The 15,266-nt window shown below is 47.4% G+C and overlaps 1 protein-coding gene across 7 annotated transcripts; it reads right to left on the reverse strand.

The window, feature by feature from the left end:
* Positions 1–151: 151 nt before the first annotated feature.
* AKAP10 (A-kinase anchoring protein 10) lies at positions 152–15,234 on the reverse strand. Of its 7 annotated transcripts, none has more exons than XM_015880373.3 (15): positions 14,627–15,234; positions 12,057–12,104; positions 11,005–11,187; positions 10,129–10,680; positions 8,864–8,962; positions 8,381–8,465; positions 7,932–8,055; positions 7,256–7,392; positions 6,419–6,563; positions 5,775–5,948; positions 4,268–4,377; positions 3,359–3,441; positions 2,762–2,814; positions 2,215–2,310; positions 152–1,595 (listed from the first exon to the last, which is right to left on the reverse strand). In XM_015880373.3, the coding sequence occupies exons 1-15, from the start codon at positions 14,700–14,702 to the stop codon at positions 1,590–1,592; spliced, it is 1,971 nt and encodes a 656-aa protein (XP_015735859.2). In that variant the 5' UTR covers positions 14,703–15,234; the 3' UTR covers positions 152–1,589. The 7 variants fall into 7 exon arrangements, 5 of the variants coding, with proteins under 5 accessions (XP_015735859.2, XP_085378177.1, XP_015735860.2 ...); XM_085522051.1 differs by lacking the exon at positions 14,627–15,234 and adding an exon at positions 13,735–13,939 and having other exon boundaries at positions 10,129–10,676; XM_015880374.3 differs by lacking the exon at positions 14,627–15,234 and adding an exon at positions 13,735–13,939.
* Positions 15,235–15,266: the final 32 nt, after the last annotated feature.

A 15,266-nucleotide genomic window follows, 5' to 3' on the forward strand; every position in this document is an offset into this window, starting at 1 on the left:
CTCCCCCCAGCCTCCTCAACCCAAAAACTGGCTTAATATTTATAGATGTTCATGACAAGATTAAGAAATGTTTGCAAACATAAAGGGCAAACATTACAGTGTTTTATCTACATGAAAAATCCAACATGTAAATTCAAATCCAATCCAAGCAGAAAATTGACACAAATTTTAATATTTATATATTTTAAATCAAAACACAATTAAATATAGTTGCTTTAAGTACATGAATACTTGGGCATGAGAGAAATAAGAGGTGGTACATAGTACCAAAAACCTATACACAGCCTTTTTTGCCTTTTTTTTTTATATATAGACAATACAGTGTCTCTCTATACAATCAAATATTGCAACAGAATAACACTTGCTAGTCAATCAAAATATTCGGAACACTGGAGATGATTTGAATTCTTTTGCAAAGTGATTTTTTTTGCACAAGTTCAGGAAAAAGAAAGCAATCGTGAGTAAAATAAAAGTCCCAGAGTACAAGTGTTGTGTACTAAAAATGCAGCCATGTGGTAACGGAGTTGCACACGGTGCTTTTGATACTCTAAAAATCAATTTGTTGGGAAAAATGGAGGTGCTGTGTCATATTGTGCCTTTACTTAAACATTTTGCATGTTGCAAGTATTGACAGTGTGAGGAAAAAGGCGGTCAGAGGCCATTAAAGTTATTTTGTAAACCAAACATCTGGAATTAGATACTACGTTGGTCTGAGGACAACAAGCTATGCAGAATGGCAGTAACACATGGCAGCAATTACTTTTTTCCTTGCTAAGGGGATGGAAAGGAAAAAAAATGGAGCAGTCTACCGGGTAGAATCTCATGGTGAGCATTCACAGCACTCAGGAGCAGAGGGCTGCACAAGCGTAAGATTTAGAGTCTGCTCGAGTCTGCTGCGTCTTAGAAGCAGGAGATGACTGTGTGTGTGCAAGTGTCAGAGCTTGACAAGGAAGAGTTACACTGTCCAGGTTTTGCTCCTCATCATCCTACGCTGCCTTCAAAGTTAATGTAGTTATGAAGTAAAATACATTTATCTTACAGTTGAATACTCATCTACTTCAAGTAAGGAAAACTAAAAACTTCAAACTTTTTAGGTCGTTCAATGCCGAATGAATTCACCATTTCAGGTTTGCTCCTCCAATGGCCAATATCAGGGACACATTCCATGGCCTTTGCAGTGACGTGTTTCAGAATCACAGGTTGCAGAACTAGAAACTACAGCAAAACTCCCCCCTCCTTGTTGCAGCTCATGGCCTGTTCCAGATATTTTGCTAGGAGTCTTTTTGAGACAGGATCAAGTACTTGTGAAGCTGATCACAGTTTCTCAGTGACACGCTCAGCAACGGCCTCTTCATCTCTAAAAACCATCATGGTAAATGCCACATACAACAGGAAAAAGTGTTTCTTCACGCTTTATAGTGGAGGTACAGGATTGCTTCCTTTAATTCTTCCTTATAAACAAGGGAGTTATCAGCAGTTGGAGTAACAGTGCTTTGTTTTTATTGGCTGTGTTAAAGAATCCACCAAATGGGAAAGTTCACTCATTCTCAACGCAGAAAACCGGATTTCCTGTTCTGGCATTTCTAAAATCATAGCTGGAAAAGGAAGAGCAGGGTTAGAGTTCATCGTACCCTAAAACACACACAACAGTCACTCAACAGAGACATTTTGTGTTCATAAATGTCAAAGCCAGGTATGCGTATGAGTGAGGGAAAGAAAGAAAAGCTCCTCTCAGTCTTCAGCTTACAGTAACTTGCTTAATTGAATCCAGAACATCTGCAGCCACTTGACATTTCCCAACATTGTGCTGAGTGACCTTTTCATCTAGTCTGACTGGAGTTATGTGATTTGCAGCCAAGCTATTAGCTGAAATTATTATGCAAGTTATTTAAACAACTGCTGCAGAAAAAGTCACATAGTGAAACTATGGACCAATGAATCAAGCCTAGTCTGTAGGCATCAACATGCAACACTAAACTGCTTATCAGCACAGCTACAGACTTGCACAGAACCACTGAAGTTGTCTATTAGAAAACTCCTACGGCATTGCATGTAGGCTGAAAGGAGTGCAACCTTTGGTTCTTCACATCATACAGGTCTGAACTCCTGGCAGTGTGTATATCAGAGGTACCAGGAAAGCAAGCAAGAGCTCTGCTCCTCCCGCACCTTGGCTCAGGCCAGACAGAGGCGCGCAGCCTTCCTTCCACCTCTTACCTTGGTGCCCTTCTCCAGGCGCTGCTCGCAGTGTGCCTGCTGCATGACATCATTGACTATCATCTTTGCTATCCGCCAAGCCATCTCTTCTTGAGCCTGCCATAGAAAAAACATCCCAAACACAGACAGGTGAAAATCTTAAATGAGAATACAGCATTCTCAGCAAAATTCATGTTCTCAACCTCAGACACACACTTAACATTTGCAATACAGTGACTTGTAGGAAGCAGATCCTTCTTTGATGCAAATGGACCTGGCTTCCATGTACTGTATTCAATCCAATTAATAGGAATATTTGCTGCTTGATGCAGTTTGGTGATTTTTTTAGATTTATCTGTTGGGGACTTCTCCAAGCCCCTCTGGAGGGGAGAAATGCAGCCTGGAACCCACGTACAGTGGTCACTTCACAGCAAAAAGCAAAAAAACATGAGCACTGCTACTCTTAATAAAGACACTACAATAGCCTCCCCCTGCTGAACCTGAACACTTAAATTCCCCAGTCCAAACCGTAAAGTAAGTCACGAGGACCAGACAAAAGAGGACACACCTCATCCGTGTTTCCTTGAACCCATTTCTTCATTGCTTGTGAAAACATGGACCCTAGTTGAGACAAAAAAAAAAGCTCTATTAGCAAGCTCTGTGGCACATCCCTATAGGAACTACTTCCCTCTACACTTCTGAAGGGCCTGCACTGCTGGTGTCAGAGAACACAAGAAAGGCATGAAAGACAAGGGAACAGAGGGAGCCACGGTTCTCTAGGCAGCAAGTCCAAATCATTCCTTTTTACCAGAGAGCAGAGTTGAAAAGCAGCATTAACAGCAGATCCCAAAGCGGGTGGGACACATGGCGAGCTGAAGTTCTTTTTCATTTTGAGACCAAACCTTTGAAGGTCTGATCAGCTCAGCTGCGAGAGGCTTTCATCCCTGCCAGGTTCCATGGAGAGCTCCAGTTCCCACAGGCTGCTCCCACTCCCAGCTGTACAGCTGGACCAGAAAAGCAGGACCTGGATAGGTAACAGGGCTGGAGATGGGCTTTGCAGGACAGTTCCCTAAGCATCTCTATTTGGCTCCAAACAGAGCTGGAAAGAGTCAAGAATCGACTGAAGGAAAAGTGCTGTGGATGTTTACTGACATTGAAAGCAAACCTTTTGATTTTTTGACATCAGGCTCCGGCTCAGATTCTCTGATAAACTGCCCCAGGTCACTGACTCGTCCAAATGTCATCTTCCTGAAGAGAGAAGGAAGAATGGAACCACACAGGTCTCCAAAAGAACTTCAGCACAGGGAAAGTTATCCGTCAGGAAAACAAAAGAGGTCAGCGCTATACAGACTTGTGCCAGAAAATCTGGCATTTTACCAGTTACCACCTATAATTGATACGCTGGGGAAAAATCTCTCCCTTTCTTCCTGTGTATCTGAACGTAAGTGTCTATATTTAAAATCATTCTAAAACTTGAAGTAAGCAAATGCTGTTGTGACTCAATGCTATCAGCAGGCAGTGCCAGCAAGCGCTCTATGTTCTTATAAAATGTTATTAAGGAGCAAACAGCTTACAGTACTTAAGGGGATGGAAGAGCGGTAAGGAATAGAAAAGCAAAAGTAGTCACAGAAACAAATTTCTGCATGAGACACACAGAGCAAAAGAGATTTATAACAACAACTTAAACAGAAAAACAGCAGTGCAACCCACTAATGAAGTACGAGCCCTTCTCTGCTATGGAAGCAGGGAGAAATCAAAGGTACATTACAGCATCAAATGCTTTTTGTTGTTGTTGGAATCCAAACAAGAACTGCTTTGCTATATTTTGACTCCAAGAGGAGTAACAGCTGGAGGAAAATCCGAATGCAAATACTTCTGGCTGCCATTCTGGTCAGAGAAGCATTTACTGTGACATCGGTGTTGAAACACTACAGGAATTTGCTTTCAAACACTGGGATACACTAAGATTGCAACATTCTGGGTCTGGGTGCATTCTCAGTGCAGAACGACATGGCAAAAATGAGAGAGACAAGAAACACATGCTAGGAAGAATGAGACACTGAATGAACCTTACCCTGCATATGTTCGTTGGTATAAAGATTCTGGATCCAGACTTGCAGCATCTACAATTATTGCTTCATCAAAGTTCTTCAGGATTTTAACATTAGCCTTTTTGACATTGGACTAGGAACAAGAATTCTAAGCATTAGTGCCCAGTGCAAACAACCAGCAGCTTCTTACCACAATCACCACTTTAGAGCTTTTACACTTAGCTAAACACCTCCAGACATCTCTATACAAGCACAGCAGAATTAGAGAGCACCTACAGCAAGGTGAGTCCCTTGTGCAGCACAGCACTGCTTTTAAACAGAAGACGGCAGTTCCATAGAGCCAACGTGTAGGTCTGCACACACATACATGCAGGTTGCTGTCTAAGCATTATCAACCAAACAGATCTGTGTGTGCAGGGCCATTATTTGATTGTGGGTATTAACACTGGTCTGCTTCAAAAGCTGCCCTTGGTGAGCAATTCCCAAACACACTATGCTTCCCCCATAAGCAGAGAACAAAGATTTATCTTTTAGCCTGGAGCATTTATATAAGATTATGAAAAAATAAAATAAGGAAACATTTGAGCACCAGCAGAGAGAACATGAATGCACAGCAATCTATAAGCACCGTAACTCAGAACAAACATTACAGCAGCTGCCCCACAAACTCCTTCCCTGCTGGTCTGTGTAAGTGCTGTTCTTTATGCAGAAACATGCAGAGCACTGGAGATTCTCCTGCTCAGATATGTAGGAATGCACAGCACAAGACACAGCACTCCCTAAACCCTCCAAGCAAGTCAGCTGCAAGCAGTTTCTCCTCCTTCTATCAGACAGCAGGATAATTTAAGATGGTTGGAACAAAGATTTTGCTTCCATTTCACCACGAGGTACAAAATTAGTGTCTAATTTCACTACTGCTTCCGGGTTGCTGGAAACACAGCATGTCAGGATGGCTGGTCTACATACCAGACTGAACCCCCTGGTAGCACTGCAGAATTCAATTCAGCAGAAGATTTTGCTTGGCTTTTCTGCTCTCAGCTGGGCCTGCATTTGCAAGCTGACCTGGTTACAGATAATCTCAAATCTGCTCATTTTCTCACTTATCCACATTTGAATTAAGAAAAGCTAGAACTTTTGGAACAGACAACCCTTGGTTGAAAACATTTCCCTGATGCTATTTGGATGGTTTCAGAATGGGATGTGCTCCACTGCCTGTGTCTTAAGTTGGGCCCATGGAAGAACATGGTTCTAAGGAAGCAGCACCCCAAAAGGTAACACAAAAAGATGCTGACCCACAACGAAGGCACTGCATAGGGCAGATGCCTTCCCCGAGTCACTGAGATGTGCACTGTGTAAGAAAGTGTAAGAAAGTCAATAGAAACCAAGTCACATTTCTTTTTCTACACAGTACTGCAAAGGAACAAGCACACAGCTCCAGTTATGGTTAACAAACTATCAGTGTGCCCTGCCCAGCAATGGCAACACGACAGCAGTGTTCAACAGAAGGGAATAGAACAAAACTCCTCCTACCTGGGAGGCAGAGCCATCCGGGCCCCCCATGGAATCGCTGTCCGGAGAGCCACCGGGCCCTTGAATATTCAGTGCAATGTTTCCTCCTGGAAATTCATCTCCTCGAACTGAATGGATAAGATCATTCAAGTATTTGTAATAAAGGTTGCTGGACAAGAAACCAGGCAAAAAAACCTGAGAGACAGAAGAAGTCCTCTTTAATCAAGGTTGTCCTGCACAACTCCCATAGGTCTCTTGTAGAACAGTAGGGACACAGGAACACCTCAGCCCTTTGTGTGGATGGTACAGGTGTCCTCACAATGAATTAGGCTGGATTAATTACTGTGTTACTTTCAGTCCTACTACAAAATGAAACAAGTTGCTACACAAACCAAACCCCACAAACAGGAACTGAAGTTCCCATTTCTTTCCTCTGGAAAGGCCAGAGCACCCAGCAGGCTCACAGCCAGTTTGCTACAAAGCTCAACCCACACCTTGCTGGGGAAAACATGCTATCAAACCTCATTAACAGTGCTGTATTACCTATGCAAACACAAGTCATTAAAATAACAGGATGAGGCAGAGATGCTAACAGGAATGTCTGACAGCATGGAATCTCCCCATCATCCCCACTAACTGCCAACACCAGTCTGAGGGTGTCTCACCGTCTCCATGGTGGTCCAGGCCTGCCGTAAGGGAGTGGTGAAACAGTTTGGGAGAGGACCACCTTCCCTGCAGATGTTGGATTCAATCTCTAACCTCACAGAGTCATCAAACCCAAGAGGATGCGTGGCTTGAAGGGAGAAGTACCTGCAGCACCAGACAGGAGAAGACAACACAGAAGGTTTTGCAAAGTTTGGCCAGTTCTGAACACCCGCCCCTTTTCCACCAGAGGCCATTAACGCCGCTGCAGCCACTAGATGGTGCTGGCTTCAAAAACCTGCACACAACTCATAATAACTGAGGGCAGGGAGGAAAAAAAGTCCCCAGTTCACAGAAACAGGTTTGATAAAGCCTCTCCCTGGAGGTACAGATAGAATAAATGGAGCATAATGTGATTATCATGAGCAGAATCTTAAACAGTTCTGCAACAGAGAAACAGGCATGAAGCAGAAAATATCCACAACTGTGAAGCATCATTTGCTCATTAAAAACTGAGTTGGTTGATGAAGGGGGGGGATAAGGGAGCAGAATTAACACAAGCATGTTCTTTCCTTCTTCAATTTTACTTCATATTAGAATAAGTTCTCAACAAGCTTCTGATAACAAGGCTCACAAGTAGGCTTCCAGAAGCAGTTCTTACACCCATCCTCCAGCAGCACTATTGCTAAGCTGAAAACCAACGTAATAACACACAGAGACCATCTAAATAACACCTTTCAGCAAAGCAGCACAAAACTGCAGAGTGCTGCCTGAAAATTAAAAGCTCCTCTTTCTCTGTTCAACACAGAAGTATGAGACAAAATCAGAGCTTCAGAGAGATAACTGTTAAACTCCCTCACTTGTCATATAAAATCATGGCGTCATTCTGTGCCTCTTGCCCATCATACTGGCCTTTTTTGGCAGCGAGTTGAGACTGGAAGTTATCCGCTGCCAACCAGAACTGCAATACATTGACTGCATCTTCCTTCTCCATGTACTAGAAGGGAAAGGTAAAGAAAAGTTTCAGCAAGCAACTACAAGAAACACAAACCCATCCCATCCCACTGCTTGCTTGCATGTATGAAAGACACACAACAATCTGTTTTCATGCTGGGCTGGCACGGGACCACACAAGTGTACAATCATTCAGCCCAGGACTCTCCTCAAACAGTAAAACTAGAACTTTTCTTTATCTACATCCAATGCTCTCCAAGTCACTGCTTCATACGGCACAATTAAGAAGTCCACGTCAGAGCTCCTACAAAGCGCAGTCACATGAACGTGGTCACTACACTGAACATACAAATACTTATCCTACAATACAACATCAAGTTTTGGACACATGAAATTGTTCTACACGTGGACAAGAACAGTACAGTGCATTGCAACTCCATTTAAACATAATCCAGAAGAATGATACACCTCATCTCTATGCTTATATTTAAGGTGTCTTTATCAAAGCTATCCAGGAATGAGCTATTTTCTATCGAGCAGAAAGGGACAGAAAGGAACACAAACCCAACGCCCAACACTCACCTCAGAGAAGTAGAACAGAGCTGATTCACAGAAAAGTATGTCAGCCAGATAAACAGTCCCACTGGTCAGCACCTCGATCTGGTATTTACAGAAGTGATGACTTCGCAGAAACTCACTAAAGTGCCTGCAGGCAGAGCATCAATTTGTTATTAAGGGTCAACAGCGTTAAATGCACTTTATGAGCCAGTTCCATTCTGGCCCCAGAAACCTTCAGCCAGACAAACGTAAAACTGCCCATAAACAGCACAGGGTGCACAAACAACATGAGAACAATACAAAGGCTGCAGTAATATCACGCAAACACAACTCCAGCAAGCAATCACAAGAACAGATTTGGAGGCAGAGATCTGAAGGCAGTTATTAGTGCAGATGACAATCATGCAACGCCTTATGTCTTCATAAGCATTATTAATGGGAAACCTTTTGCAAAAGGACAACACGCCACTTACTCTTGCTCCATTGCATTAAACACGATGGCCTGTGCTGTAACAAAGCAGTTAGGATCCACCTGTCCATCTTCCCCACAGATTTTTGCTGTAAAGGAAGAACAGCTTGGCTGTAACACACAGCTGGTTTACTGAGTTGAAAGACAGGTGACATTCATGAAATACTGCACTTCAAACCTGCTAGAATCAGCTGGGCCTGACTGTGCAAAAAGGCCTTTCAAGAGACACTGGCATTACTTTCTGAAGATGCCTGAAACAGATCATTATGGGGAAGCTCTAAAATCCCAAAGGGAGGTTGTGGATGCCCCGTCCTTGGAGGTGTTCAAGGCCAGGTTGGACGGGGCCCTGGGCAACCTGATCTAGTAAAGGTGTATGTTTGGTGGCCCTGCCAGGCAGGGGGTTGGAACTACATGATCCTTGAGGTCCCTTCCAACCCGGGTCATTCTGTGATTCTGTGTAAAATGAATAAGCAGAATGCAGCCTTACCAACTATGTCATTCCTCATCGCTTCTGTAATAGGTATTGGTTTAGCAGCATCTGGAGAAATATATTTGGTAAAAGTACTAACTGCGTCCCGCTCTATACCTACAAGAAAGAAACACAGAATCAAATTCTGTGTTACTGGCACAAGTTGAAAAAGGAGCAGACAACAAACACAAACCCGCTCTTCAGAAAAGCGAGTCTCAAACCAGCAGTGACAGCATCCTTCCCCTGAAGCTTTCAGTTCCTTTCTCCACACTTTGCTATCAGCAACCTGCTGTGGCTGTGCCATCTCCAGCCAGGCCACAACAAAGCCAGCACTTATCTAGTGGGGCGGAATGCAGCAGCACAGCTCCAAATTCCCTACCACCAAACAGGAGAGTGCCCTCAACCTTGGCTGCACCCCTCAGTCCCAGCAGTAACAACTCTGCTTTCTAGAGTATCTTTGTTTGCTTAAGATACTTTGGGGCTGAGGTTACGTATTCTGAAGGGATATGACAAGTAGCTACATGAGAAAGGCAAGCAGTAAGAGAAAGGGATGCAACACGAGGAAACAACTGAGCAAACAAAAGGAACCACTATGAAGAAAGGAGTGTTTCCTTTTTGACTGTGGACTTGCACAATACGAGGGAAGACCTAGCAGACGCAGAGTAAAGAAACAGGTTACTGTGCATGTAGCTTACTATGAAATAGAGGTATTTTAAGGGCATCCTTACTTCCAGTAGCCTCTGAAGAGGTGGACTCCAAATGAGAATAATCAGTTACAAGGGGAAGAGCTCTATTGAATAAATCTGAGAATAGCACAGTACGCTCCATACAACATCCTACCAGTCTTTTCTAACAAACAAGTAGGAGCGAATACTTTTGTAACCAGCATTTCACATTACACGGGATATTTACCTTCCATCAAAAGTCTATCATCAGTTCTCAGCCCCATTATCCACATTTCCTACAGTTCTCTTAAGTTGTGGAGGGGGATGAGTGAGGGAAACACGAGGCAGCACAACGTTCATCTTTGTTTCTTACGGTCACACGTGAAGGCTCAGAGGATGAAATGATTTTTCAGCAGCACATTTATTTTTAAACAACCAGTCAAAAAATACACACCGCTCACATGGACTCTCACACAGCGACTTACTGACGTACAGAACCATCTCCCTCCTCACAGCATCACACTGTGCTTACTAAGGAGATGTGAGAAGCCAGGCAGCTCACCTCGCACGTCCCCCAACTCCTCGCCTCTTTCAAGAAAGGGAACACACACCACTTACTTTTCATTAGTTTTCCCGACAAGTCTTTTAGTGCGGATGAGGGACTGTTTCTATTTGATACTGTAAGCTTGGAAGATTCTTGAGGATCAGCTGGAACAGAATGTGTCCCTGTCTCGGATTTCCTTAGACAAAGAACGCTGGTACCATCGCTCTCTTGGCCCGAGAGCACGTGGTTCTGGCTGCTGCGAGTTCTGACGTTCTTGTCTGGAGACGCTGATCTGGTCCTGAGCAGACGGACAGTGCCAACATCCTCCAGTCTCTCCTCGAGCAATCCAGGGGGAGAAGATGCAACTTCCTGCTGCTTCGAGGGCGACACCGGCTCTGCCAGTGAACTCTGCTTAACTGTGTTCAGGCTGTGTGCTCTTATACGGGACCACGTCGTGGAGTGAAAGCTTTCAGCTTCTAACCAGAACTTAACCAAGTGTTCCATTCTGCGCAGTTCCATAAACTGGATAAAATAAGGGAGGGCTACACTGTCCTGCAGAACTTGTTCGAGGGTCTTTGAAAGGCTTGATTTGGTCTCTTGAGCCTGATAATTCAGACACGATCTGCCTAAAGAAAAACAGCAAGGAAATGACTCCGTACTGTGCTACAGATGTTTGTATTCAATACAGAAACACGGGCAGCAAAGAGGTGATTCTAACCAATGGTCCACAAGGCAAAGGAACCTCTTGTAAGAGAAACCAAACAGCTGATGAATTTACTGCCTGCTCAGAACCCTTCCAGGCTCACACAGACACTACTGAAATGGCAGAGGAAGTTTTTAGTTATGTAACCTACTTGACTGAAAACCAACAAATAAGGAACACGCCAGTAAAGGAAAGTGAAAAGAGACAAGGAATTGCTGACAGTCCTGCAGAACAGATGAAGCCTTACCTAAGTCTCCAAAATGAGCAGCTTCCATGTGACTTGGCTGCTTCTTAAGGGCAGCTGTCCGACTGCTAGAGAAAGAGTCCATGTTGGCAGAGATGGCATTGATCGCCACATGGCTTGGTCCTGCAGCCTCCAGCAAGGCATGATTCCTAGTGCTTCTTTGAGGGGAATGTACAGGTACTGGAGCTGGAATCAAGACAGCAGCAATTAAAAGAGAAGAACCCGAGCACCATTTCCATGCATTATCCAACGTGAAGCACTCCCAGAACGAAGCAGAGAGGCTGTAAGAGTATAACGTCCCTCGGCTCTTTTAGAACATGGCCGCCTACTTGAGCCAAAAGAGCACTAAGAGTTTCCTCATTCAGAACTTAAACATATTAAAGCATCAACTCATCACTGCTCGGTGACAAAGCTGGAATAAAAGCAACATGGCACAGCAACACCGGCTTCAAAAGCTCTTGGGAAGCAGCATTTCATCCGGCTGTCAGGCAAGGACACCTCACACCTCTGCTGTTAAAAATAAAGCCAGTCAGATGACGTTATCTCAGCACTGAGCCCCACCGAGGCGTCAGGAAGTTGGTGTTCTGGGCTTCCATGCTGCACCGCTTTATTTTTATTCCCCATTCGGTGATGTGAGATGATGGGAGCTGATGATTTCACACCTAGAAGCACTGTGACAGATAACCCAAAGCAGCAGTGCAGGAGCACTGAAACATCCATTACTAATCGCTGAGACAAAGTTGTTCTGAATCTAAGCATCGAAATTGCACAGGACACAACAAATAAGCACGAAAATTCACATGGAATTCAGTGCAGACAAGGAGCAGCTGCTCCTCGCCAGGTGAGCGCATTAAAACTCACATCTGACACGTTCATATGTACAGATCCAGCAGATGGGCTGGGAAATAGAGCTACCAGCAGTGAGGAACAGAACCAAGCGGGGCCCATCCCGTGTTTAAGGCTCACCCATAAGGAAGCCATCCCACCAGCCAAAGCAAAAGCGGCAGATGACAGTACAGATCTGATTCTACACATGGAATGAATATTGATCTTACTTTTAATTGCTTTCACATCTGTGGTCTTCTCTTGTTCTTTGCCTTTCACTGTAAAACACAAAGGGAAACATTGCTGTTATTTTGGGCGACAAATAGCATTCGACAGAGAATGAATGCAAAGTTTCCAGCTCCACCAAGTGTCAGAGGAAGATGTAAACCATCACCTTGTTCAAAAGGACCTTAAACCTGCACATTCAGAACTAATGGATTTCCAAAGCAAACCCTTCTCATTCATAAGTCTATGGGCAGCTCCCGAACAGACCCACAGACAGTAACTGACCCCATCAAACATTTACACGACAAAACATGAGCGGACACAAAGAAAAAATTGCTTCCAGCTCCTACCAAAGTGTTTTAAATAATTGAAAGGGAACCATCAGCTCCGGTTACATAACGGGCAGCGGGTGATGCAGGCGACGCAGGGGCAGCTCAGGGAGGTCGGAGTTGGAGGTTTCCACATTCCCGAACACAGAAAAGCTTTGGCTGCAGCCACAAGAGATGGATTCCTTTGAACCAACCGCCTGCAGCCAAATACAACCTGAGCACGAGCAGCGACAACAACCAGCTCTTACATAACCTGGAGCGCATTGATGTGCAGGAGAAGCATCACTAAGAATCCCCACATCTGAAATAACACGGAGCCACAACACAGATGAGGCAACCACGTGCAGCACCACAAACTCCGTCTCTAAGGACTCAAAGGGTTCATTCATCAAACTGAACCTTCACTTCAGACAACGACCCCCATGTTCCAGCAGGGACCCTCCACGTGCACCTTGCACTCATAAGCTCATCCCTTCCCTCGGCTGCTCCCTCATTCCCAGCACTCCCTCATTGACACCGCTGCTAACACAACCTCCTGGTCACACTGCGGCCCCTCAGTGCTGCTGTGATCTCATTGAGAACAAACCACTTGGTTTCATTTATAGCCCACACTGCATCCATCCCCTTAAAGAATGGGAATCCAACACTAAGACTGCACGGCTTCTGTCTGTTTTTGGCCCTCACCTGCACTGTCACCATCAGCATTTAGCTGGTGCTGCTCTCCCTGCTGCAGTTTGAGACCTTCCCTCAAGTATCTGTAATGCAGACAAACAAAACAACCCCACCCCGTGTATAACCTGGATGAAAGCTCACTCAGCTCCGGCCTTTAACAGCGTCCCTGTGGGGCATTCAGATACCAAAGCAAAGTGCAGGCACTGACACACAGCGCTGCTCGGGGGGGGGAGTTCTCGTTGAAGCTGAGGCTGTTTGGTGGTTCGGCACAGGAGGGACCAGCAGCCCCACATCACCGGCCCCACATCACCGGCCCCACATCACCGGCACTGAGGGCGCAGCAGAAGCAGCTCTGTTTAGTTTCCTTACAGACAGCACCGACCTGCAGCTCCATAGTGAATCGTGGCGCTCACACCAGCTGCAATGACCCGCCGCCCGTTATTGCGGCCCCTCCAGCCCCGACCGGCTCCGTGTCACATCCGCCCAACGCCGCCCGGCCCCGCCCGGCGCTGGATCCTGTCGCTGTGATCCCGAGCTCAGCACATCGCGGTTCCTCTTTCGCACCGCGTCCCCGCGTCGCTCCGCCCGACCCGCTCCGGCCTCATGGTTCCGCAGCCGGCAGAACCGGCACAGCCGCCACTCGGGGCCCGTCCCGCCCGCCCCCCCCGCGGCCCGTCCGTACCTTTCCTCCTGAAGAAGGACATGGTGCCGGGCAGGGGCCGAGGCGGCGGCCGGGACGGGGCTGTTTGTGGCGGTGCCCGCGCGCAGCGAGCCGTGCTGTCTATGAATGAGGCGCGTTCCCCCGCCCGCCGCCGCCGCTCCCTCCGCCTCTTCCTCCCGCGGACGCGCCGCCGGCCGCCATGTTGTCAACAACCCCCGCTGCCTCTTCCGGCCGGCGGCGCGCGGGGCGTGACGGGATGCGGCCGCCGACCCCGCCCAAGGGCGGCCCGCCAATCAACGGTGATTGGCAGCCATCTTGGTTGAGGGCACGGCGGCCGGGCCGCCATGTTGGCTGAGGGCGGAGCGCGGCCCGGGCGGGGGGGGCGGGAAATGTCCGATGGGAAACGGGCGGAACAGCACGAGGCGATAACGGCGTTAATGGCGTTAACGGAGCGACCGGGACGGGACGGGCTGTGTTGGGTCGGGTCGGGTCCGGCTGCTGTCAGCTGATGCTCCGTGATGTGCCCCGGGGCGGCTCGAGGGAAATGATTTCCATAATGAGCCGAATTAATGAATTAATCGGTCGGTAACGAAGGAACAGCCGGGAGCTGAGCGGACAGAACGGGCCGAGTTACGTTAAGGGCTGTGGGACAGCGCCGGGACACGGGGCTGTGAGAGATGGAGGGGACGGGCTGTGTGCGGTGCGCCCGTTGGACGCCGTTATTAAAGCGGCTGTTTGTGTGACGGGACGGAGCTTTGACTCATAACGAACCGCACGGCGCTGCCGGCACAACAGAGACAGCTCGGAACTGCGGGGAACGAAACAACGGGGTGAATGGAGCCGGGACGGGGCAGAGCTCATTCATTCATTCACTCACTCACTCACTCACTCACTCACTCACTCACTCACTCACCGTTGCCGTCCCGCTGTCGGGTTCCCATCCCGTTCCTCCCCCTCTCCCCCCGTGGCTGTAACGGGGATGGGGTCATTGCGCAGCGTCACAGACGGAGCCGTTATAAAACGAGCCGTTCAAATGTGAGTCAAGGCAGGGATTGATGGCGGGGGCAGGAAAGGCGCCGTGGAGCTGAGAGGACCCGGCTGACGGTCCCGGTGCCACCATCACAGCGGTGATCACACAGAATCACAGAATGAGCCGGGTTGGAAGGGACCTCAAGGATCATGTGGTTCCAAAGCTGCCCCTGCAACCACAGCCCTTCCAAAACAAGCGCCCACGTGCCGCTCCCGTTGGATTCCAGCCCGCCTTACTCGGCCCGTTTGCCCTGATGGGGCCGGGGATCCGGTGCCGCAGTGATTTCAGAGGGAGGCGATTATCCCACTAAACCCAAAGCGCTTCCATTCAAACATCGCGGTCCCCGCTCGTCTCGTGCCGCAGGAGGTTGTGAACTTTCCTCCCGCACGGCGCTGTTCAATGACAGGACGCGTCCCCGGCAGCATCGCGGCGCTGCATCCCCGGCTCCGTGTCCCCGGTCCCGTCCCGCCGTCGGTTCCTCGCTCCGCTCCGTGGCGCTCCCGTCTCGTACCGGCAGAGGGAG

The sequence above is a fragment of the Coturnix japonica genome, chromosome 22, assembly GCF_054131305.1.
Source record: "Coturnix japonica strain WE chromosome 22, WE-NBRP24, whole genome shotgun sequence".
NCBI classification, from domain to species: domain Eukaryota; kingdom Metazoa; phylum Chordata; class Aves; order Galliformes; family Phasianidae; genus Coturnix; species Coturnix japonica.